This window comes from Stegodyphus dumicola, chromosome 9 (genome assembly GCF_044657685.1).
Source record: "Stegodyphus dumicola isolate Sdum_Otavi_A_Nest chromosome 9, ASM4465768v1".
Taxonomy (NCBI): domain Eukaryota; kingdom Metazoa; phylum Arthropoda; class Arachnida; order Araneae; family Eresidae; genus Stegodyphus; species Stegodyphus dumicola.
In genome coordinates this window covers 150686211-150695724 of record NC_140776.1, presented here as the reverse complement: position 1 = coordinate 150695724, position 9514 = coordinate 150686211, and the positions used below count along the sequence as shown (strand labels likewise).

At 30.8% G+C, this 9514-nt stretch overlaps 1 protein-coding gene across 1 annotated transcript; it reads right to left on the bottom strand.

The window, feature by feature from the left end:
- Positions 1 to 519: 519 nt before the first annotated feature.
- On the bottom strand, positions 520 to 5291 carry LOC118194685 (52 kDa repressor of the inhibitor of the protein kinase-like). Its single transcript, XM_085824229.1, has 3 exons — positions 5114 to 5291; positions 4377 to 4475; positions 520 to 3140 (listed from the first exon to the last, which is right to left on the bottom strand). The coding sequence occupies exons 1-3, from the start codon at positions 5161 to 5163 to the stop codon at positions 3011 to 3013; spliced, it is 279 nt and encodes a 92-aa protein (XP_085680355.1). The 5' UTR covers positions 5164 to 5291; the 3' UTR covers positions 520 to 3010.
- Positions 5292 to 9514: the final 4223 nt, after the last annotated feature.

The window sequence follows — 9514 nt, the reverse complement described above, 5'->3', positions numbered from 1 at the left end:
ATGAAAGCTTCCATAGACGCAATGTAAACTTGTTTCACCTCTGCGCCGCTATATCGAGGAGCCACGGCTATGCAGTGAAACAGCAGCGCAGGGTGGAATTTAAATAGCGCAGTCCGAGGAAATAGTAATTTTTTTTTACTTTGAAATTCCTCAAAATGTTTTATTTTCATACATTTCAGATAAATTGTGTAGCTGATCTTTTATCTTCTAATCTTTAATCGTCTAGATGTTTCGCATAGAACATCCTAAAATTCAATTGCAAAATAAATGAATAAATAAATAAATTTTATTATTTTTCCCCTTAACCCTTCTTTCCGTAAACTCACATAATTGTTTTTCTTTTGATATAATATCTAGCATTAATTTATAACTAACATCAGAATTAATAGAAAACAAAATTAACTACTGCCGGGATGTTAGATTTCTAACAAATCTGCAATTAATTACATAAATAACGCTATTTTTCTTTTCATATCAAGCATATTATTAAATATTAAAACAAAGAATAACACATTTGAGGTAAAAAAATTATTTTTATTGACATTTCTCAAGTTTCAGAATATACATATGCAAAATAATTTTAAGCATCTTCATAAATACCAAGAAATGTTTTAGACAATTATTTGGAATGACCATTATGAAAACAATGAGCAAATTTTGCAGCCAAGAACCAAAAGAATTTCACTTAAATTAACAAATACAAAGTTACACTTAAAAGGCCTTTTAAAGAATTTCACATAAATTATTAAAATAAGTGATTTCATTACTTTTTCATAAAATATCCAATACTTCTTACATTTATTAATATAAGATTAAATACTGAACTTGAAAATCAAACCTTCCAGGTGTTATTAAAACCTGGGAAGAAATTTTATAAATAATCCACTGAATCAAATAAATATTGTTGCAGCTCATCCTGATGAAGATTATTTCAAATTATGAAATTAGAAATTGATTTTTTTAAATAGCAATTACAAAAATGACTATTTTCCATCTTCACTATACAGATAATAATTCTAAAAATGCTGTAGCTTGGATTTTACATAATTTTAATTTTGCAAAAATCTATTTAATCCCGAATTATTCGACCAATGAGTACATTTAATTCTGTAAGCTTAAAAAAGAAAAAACACATACCATACAGTTCATAATAAATTTTTATAACTCCATATTTAAAATTTTATGAGCAAAATTTGCATGATAACTAACTGAAACAAAAAAAAATAATTAAAAACAATTACAAGTACCCCTAAATAAATTGAAAACACTGAATTCATTATAATTATCTGACCCTAAAAAAAAAAAAAAAAAAAAAAAAAAAAAAAAAAAAAAAAACCAAGAAATTTTAGTTATTTGGAATGACCATTATGAAAACGAAGAGTCAAAAGCATTTCACTTAAATTAACAAATACAAGATTACATTTAAAATGTCTTATAAAAGTTGCACAAAAATTATTAAAATAACTAATTTCATTCTTTTGGTTCATAAAATACTCAATACTTCTCACATTTATTAATATAAGATTAAATACTTAACTTGAAAATCAAACCTATAGGTATTAAGAAGTTTTGTAAATAATCCACTGAATCAAATAAATATTGTTCCAGCTCATCCTGATGAAGATTATTTCAAATTATGAAATTAGAACTTAATTCTTTTAAGTAGCAATTACAAAAAATGCCTACTTTCTACCTTCACTATACATATAATAATTCTAAAAATGCTGTATGCTTGGGCTTGGATTTTACATAATTTTAATTTTGCCAAAACTCTATTTAATAAAGAATTATTCGACCAATGAGTACATTTAATTCTGTAAGCTTAAAAAAGAAGAAAACACATGCCATGCAACACATAATGAATTTTTATGAAGCCATATTTAAATGTTTACAAGCAAAATTTGCATATAACTAACCAAAACAGAAAAAATAATTAAAAACAATTAAAAGTACCCCTAAATAAATTGAAAACACTGAAATACATTACAATTATCTGACCTCAACTTTAAAGGGGAAAAAAAAAAAAAAAAAAGAGAAATTTTAATTATTTGGAATGACCATTATGAAAAAAGAGCAAAGTTTGCAACCAAAAGCCAAAAGCATTTCACTTAAATTAACAAATACAAGATTACATTTAAAAAGTCTTACAAAAGTTGCACATAAAATTACTAAAATAACTAATTTCATTCTTTTTGTTCATAAAATATTCAATACTTCTCACATTTATTAATATAAGATTAAATACTTAACTTGAAAATCAAACCTATAGGTATTAAGAAGTTTTGTAATTCACTGAATCAAATAAATATTGTTGCAGCTCATCCTGATGAAGATTGTTTCAAATTATGAAATTAGAAATTAATTCTTTTAAATAGCAATTACAATAAATGCCTATTTTCCACCTTCACTATACATATAATAATTCTAAAAATGCTGTATGCTTGGATTTTACATAATTTTAATTTTGCCAAAAATCAACAGTCAAGATTTCGACTAATAACCGCCAATTTTGTTGCACAGCATTCTTTGAGCATAACATGACAGGCGATCCAAACCATCAATTTTGTTGTACAGTATTCTTTGAGCATAACATGACAGGTGATCCACTATTATTGAGAGTTATTTCTTAGATGGCGCTATTGTTAAGCATATTGAAATAATAACAGTAAACACTGTAGATACCTGTTTGTTCAAATTTTGTCGGCACTGCACAGGAATGTAAATATCGCATCTTTGGTGAACAGTAATGGTGATCTTTGAAGTGTGATGAACATATTAGTGCAGTTTTATACAAATCAGTTGATGATTTATTTAACAAGTCTTGACAGGCGATCCAAACCATCAATTTTGTTGCACAGTATTCATTGAGCATAACATGACAGGTGATCCACTATTATTGATGAGTTATTTCTTAGATGGCGCTATTGTTAAGCATACTGAAATAATAACAGTAAACACTGTAGATACCTGTTTGTTCAAATTTTGTCGGCACTGCACAGAAATGTAAATATCACATCTTTGGTGAACAGTAATCGTGATCTTTGAAGTGTGACGAACATATTAGTGCAGTTTTATACAAATCAGTTGGTGATTTATTTAACAAGTCTTGATTACTGCATGCGGCAGCCCCTTGTTTTGATCTATAAAAATGAAAAACATTAATTTTATATTTTAAATTTCAATAAATCCATTTTCAGTGTTAGTAGAAAAATAGCAAACTTAAAACATTCCTTATACATTAGTTACACAATCTCGAGAAGGGTTATATATTTTTTAAGAACATACATTAAATTATAATTTAAGGAAAAATTCATGTACATAATATGATTTAATACATTTCTGACATATTTATACTAATTCTCTATTATTTTGATCTATGAAAACAAAAAACAATTTTATTTTCTTTAATTAAAAGAACCTCTTTTCAGTGTTATTAGAAATTTAACCTTGTTAAAAAATTCCTTTTACATTAGTAACAAATTCTGAAACGATTGCATTTCATCTAATTTTATTTTGATGTACGAAAACCAATAATTTTGCAGATATTGTGTTAAATTGTAGTTACCGGTCATAGTATCTAGTTAAACAATTTAGCATTTCTTTGTACAGTTTTGTTAACAATATGATTAGAAAAGGATAAGGCACCAATAAAAAGTACACATTGTTCGTAAAATGCATCTTTAAAATGTTTCCTTCCTTATTCACACTAATATGTAGTGGTTCCCTAAAGTGTTCGTACACTTATGTTTCAGTGAAATAGTACTGTGAGAATTTTTTAATATCTATAAATTTATCTTAGCAAAACTCTACAAAAGTATTATAAGAATACAGTAAAACTTTCGGGGAGAATTAATAATTAAAAAGTAACAAAAAAGTTACCTCACAAAAATCTTCGTGCACTTTAAAGAAATCTGCAGACACTATTACGAAATATTGCAGTTAAATTTCTGTCAGTTTTTGTAGGATATCCTGCAGCATTCAAGCTTGTAATACATAAATTACAAAAATTATCTTCTAAAATATTAGAAGAAAAAAATTTTAAAAAATTTGGTTTTATTCAAAATCACTTCGAGATATGCGAAAATATTGGGCTTTATAATTAAATTCAATTCCGGGCTACAGCGCATTTTTTACAAATTCTTAAAGTGTATGAACACTTTTGGGAGCAACTGTATCACAAGCACAGTTATCTTGGATATTTACAGAAGAACACTGAACTATTTGTCTATGATGAGGAACACTTAATGGAAAAAAACAAGCTATTTATTTAAATTATTCCAAATACATGAAATATTTGCTTCTCTATCAAAAATTGAGATATATATATATTATTAATAATCAAAGCTTAGTTTCTTTTAAACTTAGAAATAATTTACCTAATAGGATCCTTAAGAAATCTGAAGAATTTCCTGTCTGGTGTTTTTCGAGATGTTGTCCCACAAAGACAACAGCGATACCAGGATTTGGGTTGTTTGCTAAGTAAAAGATAGATTGAGTTAGTCTGTTATTCACCACACCACATCAAATATTGAGAGAAATCAAAATTATATTTTTATAATAATGAATATAAAATTTTCAAAAATAATCATAAAATACGAAAAATTGTATACAACTATCAATATACTAAATTAAAAATAATCTTCATTGGCCACTAATATTAAATAAGTTTATAAATTTTCTCAGATAAACTATTTGGTAATCTATAGCATAAATTTAAAGCTGAAGCATAATACAATTTATTAATAAAATTAATTTATGCAATCATACATGCCATTAGCTGCCGCATTATTATAAATGGCAAATTTATTCCTGATCGCTCGTTTTGTTGTAATATTATTATTAGTTGACTTTAAAGCTTAAAACTCAGTAAAAAATTTGGAAAGAAATACCAATATGCCTGCAAAAACTATAGTATTTGCTTGCCATGATTAATTATATAAATTGAGATTCATATGCTAAAATGCAAAGTAAATATATTAAGAATGAAAATCTAGCTGCTGTGTTATACAATGAGACAAAATATTTTTGGAGCTTGGGAATCAAAATTAATGTACTATACAAAATCAATTTTTAAAATCTATGATAGGTTTTCGAATTAAAAAAGCAAGCTTACCTCACAGAAAGAGAATCGGGTGAATTCCGGTGATCGTCCTTGCGAAACATCCATCTTATGATCTGCTTAAATAACTAGAGAAAAGAACTGAAAAAAACTTTCAATGAACCTCTTCGAACAACGCGGTAAAAGATTGCTAATATGGCTGACGACATGCCGGTTTCTTGCCTGCTATTTCGCACATGCGCAGAAAGGTACGGAGGGTGGATGGATTGCCCCTTTAAAATAAGCTTCAGGGACATACACAGTGTCTCTTCAGTCTGACGGAGCCACATTTGCCTCGAGAAACCTTTACTTCTTCTCCTTAGAGATTCTTTGTTTTTAACATAGGTTATATACACAAATTCTAATGTAAAATTAGAAATAAAATATATTTAATCATAAGATTGTAAATTATAACACACTTATTACAAGTTGTAAAGTCTAACTTGTTTCGGCAACGGTCAAAATTCTATACAGTCAAAAGTCGTTAATTCGGACTCGTCGGGACTTCGGCGATTCCGGATTATAGATCATCAGTTTAAATCTCGTAAGAAGGCATGCATAAATTCTAAAACTAAAAATATGAAACCGTAATTTATGAAATAAAGAACAATTATGATCTAGAGGGTATCAAAATTTACAAAAAAAAAAAAAAAAAAAAAAAAAAAAGCTTAATATTTATTGTTTACTTTATTAAACATTTCTTTCAATGTAAGTTGTTTGTTCGATGTTATGCAAATTGTATTTCTTTCTTTGTACCGAGGAGCGGCGCAGACGCAAATTTGTTAGGTTTTTAAAGCTCGCGTTTAGAGCTTTGAGGTTGCTGTGAATTACTGGAGTTTCAACTAAGCGGAGGTTCTTCTGAGTTTGTGTTGGTAAGCTGCCACAGAAGTCGGAGTTTGTGTGGTCTTCGCCGTTCCTCAACTAACGTAATCTTTGAAAGTCAATAAAGAAGTTTCGGTCAAGTTAGGAGTCTGAGGTTTTTTGAGTTCTATACTGAAGTAACATCAAGTTAATTTACAGTCCACTATTTTTAAACAACGGAACGTACATGTTTTATGGTCCGTCGGCTACGGAGTCACAGTAAATTTGGTGAGTTAGTGTGTTTTTTTATCTTTCTTATTAGATAATGGAATTTACAACGCTTAAGACTAAAAAGCGTGTAGCTAAAGCTAAGTTAAGTAAACTGAAAGAGAAAATTACCGTGACTTACGATTCTGCTGATGTTGATCAGTTAGAACTTTTTAAATATAGATTAAATGACTTAATGACCGAACTTTCGGATATTTTTAGTAACATATTTGTAGTGTGTGAAGAAAAAGATATTGATGTATTTATAGAAGAACAACAGGTCATACAAGATACTGTTGATGAGTTAATTTTAATGCTAACCAGAGTTAAGAATGTTAAAGACATTAGTGTGGAAACTAAATCTTGTGAAATAGCGAGTATACGCTTACCTAAGCTAACTCTTCCTGTATTTAGTGGCAGTACTGAAGAATGGTTATCATTTTTTGATTTATTTAAAACGGCGATAGTGGATAATGACCGTTTATCAGGTGCACAAAAGCTACAATATTTAAAGGGTTCTTTAAAAGGAGATGCTTTGCGGATTGTTCAAGCTTTAACTATTTGTGACAGGAAGTTCGAAATAGCGTGGCATTTATTGTGTCAAAGATTTTCACATAAGAGAGAATTACTTTCATCGTTATTAAAGAAAATCTTGTATTTATCAAATTTACAATCTGAAATTCCTAGTCAGATATTAGCGTTAGTAGACACTGTAAGAGAGTGTGTATGTTCGTTTGAAAATCTAGGATTCAAAGTGGAGCAATTCGCGGATACTATTTTAATGTTAATAGTACAGTTTAAATTGGATTCTTCGACGAGAGGATGGTGGGAAAGAACATTAAAGAGTGAGGAAATACCAACACTTAATAATTTGCTACAGTTCTTGAAATCTCATGCCAGAACCTTGCAAGCAGGTAAAACGCAAGGTGATAAAAAACAAGTTACAAAAGACAAATTAACTTCATTGGCCTCAGAGATTCGCGCGCAGTGTACGTATTGTAAAGCCGGTCATTCAGTTTTTAAATGTAATAAGTTTTTAAATCTGAATGTTCAGGAACGCGTTAATTTTGTGAAGAGAAATAATGTTTGTTTTAATTGTTTGGTTTCAAACCATAAAGCTTTCGAGTGTAGAAGTACACATAAATGTAAAAAGTGCTTTAAAAATCATCACACACTACTGCATTTCGAAAGAGTTCAAAATGAACCAAAGGCACTTAAAGGAGTTTCGAACAGTTCGAATGAATTATCAGTGACGGCTAAGCCATTTTTCCCTGGGCCAGAACCTCGCGCTCAATCGGCTGGGTCAGAGGAGAATATCACAAGTTCTAGTCCAGTAATTAAATCTTGTGTTTCAGACTTTAACTTTCAGCGTGAAGTTTTATTATGTACGGCTGTTATTAAAGTGTTAGATTCATCGGGTGAATACCAATTGTGTAGAGCCCTCCTTGACCCTGGCAGTCAAGCAAGCCTGATTTCTGAAGATTGTGTACAAAGGCTAGGGTTAGCAAGAAGAAATGCCAAAGTTTTTATTTCATGTTTAGGGTCTTTGGATACGAAAACTAATGGAATTACGGAAATAAACTTCGTTCCGCATTTTCCGGCGAAAGTGTCATTTAAAACACCAGTATTTATCATAAATAGAATTATTGGAACTTTGCCGCATTTTACATTGGATAAGAAGTACGTTGAGGAATATAATGATTTAATGTTAGCAGATCCAACGTTTTACAAAAGTGGGCCTGTTGATATACTTTTAGGCGTAGATATTGCCTTACCTCTTTTAAAGGGAGAAATAATTAAATGCGAAGAAGGTAAACCGGTAGCTTCTCGTTCTGAACTAGGATGGATTATTTCAGGTAGTGTGAATAATTCAACAGAAATTAATCCTACTATCTATGTTAATAATATACAAGTGGAAACTGATCAGATGCTGTCTGACTTTTGGAAATTGGATGCTGTACCTACGTTTGACATGCTTACTAAATCGGAGAGAGCACGTGAAGATTATTTCAAATCTACATATACGAGAGAGGAAAGTGGGGGTATATACTGTGAAATTACCGTTTCACTCTCCGCCTTCTCAGCTTGGAGATTCCAGACAATTAGCTATGCGTAGATTCCAATCTTTAGAAAATTCACTTCTAAAAAGGCCTCAGATATATGAACAGTATAAGGATTTCATGAGGGAATACCTTGAGCTGAGACATATGGAGGGAGTGCCTGAGGGAGAGATTCTTATTGACTTTACGTATTACATGCCTCATCATGCCGTATTAAAGGAATCGAGTACTACGACTAAACTGAGAGTTGTTTTCGATGCTTCAGCTAAAACGACATCGGGTCTTTCATTGAATGATATTTTGATGGTTGGGCCAAGAGTTCAGCAAGAGCTGTTTCCAATTCTTCTACGGTTTAGAAATCACAAAATTGCAGTATGTGCCGATGTAGAGAAGATGTTCAGACAAATTCGTGTCCACCCAGAAGATACAAATTGGCAACGAATGCTTTGGAGGGATAGTCCTAGTGAGCCCTTGAGTACATTTAGATTAGTAACAGTTACATATGGGACTGCTTGTGCGCCGTATTTGTCTACTAGAGTAATGAAACAACTTGCATTAGATGAACAAGTTAGATTTCCTTTAGCATCAAAAATTGCCCTTCGTGATTTTTATGTTGATGATTTGCTTTCAGGGGCACAAAGTGAAGAGGAAGCGAATGTTCTAGTTCAGCAGTTGAATGAAATGATGAAAAGGGGTGGATTTCGCTTAAGGAAGTGGATTTCAAACAGTTCAGCTATTTTAGAGAATATTCCCGAGTGCTTACGAGAATCCAGTATTTCTCTTGAAATAAACAGTGACAAGAAAGTAAAAGTATTGGGAATTAATTGAAACAACTCTAGTGATACGTTTCACTTTTCGGTATGCATAAGTGATAAAGAGTTTACTAAGAGGACTATTTTATCAGAAGTAGCGAAAATTTTTGATCCAATGGGATGGTTAGCGCCAACAATAATATACGCGAAAATATTATTGCAAGAGTTATGGAACTTACAGCTGGGTTGGGATGAACTTGTTGATAAGAGAATAAGTAGAAAATGGAAGCGTTTCTATCTAGAATTACCCTTACTTTCATGCTTGCAATTTCCGAGGTATGTCTTGAGTCCGAAGGCAGTAGTGATAGATATCCATGCTTTCTGCGACGCTTCAGAAAAGGCTTATTGTGCAGTCATCTATCTCCGTACAATCGACCTTGATTCGTCAGTCAAAGTCAGCCTTCTGACATCGAAAACCAGAGTAGCGCCCTTAAAAACCTAGTCTCTTCCGAGACTAGAGTTGTGTGCTGCGTTAC

Excerpts from the sequence above, each read along its gene's own strand:
- LOC118194685 (XM_085824229.1), bottom strand. The coding sequence starts at position 5,163 with ATGTTTCGCAAGGACGATCACCGGAATTCACCCGATTCTCTTTCTGTG. Across the intron at positions 4,476-5,113 it reads CCCGATTCTCTTTCTGTGAG|CAAACAACCCAAATCCTGGT; the intron begins GTAAGCTTGCTT and ends TCTTTTACTTAG. Across the intron at positions 3,141-4,376 it reads TTTCTTAAGGATCCTATTAG|ATCAAAACAAGGGGCTGCCG; the intron begins GTAAATTATTTC and ends TCATTTTTATAG.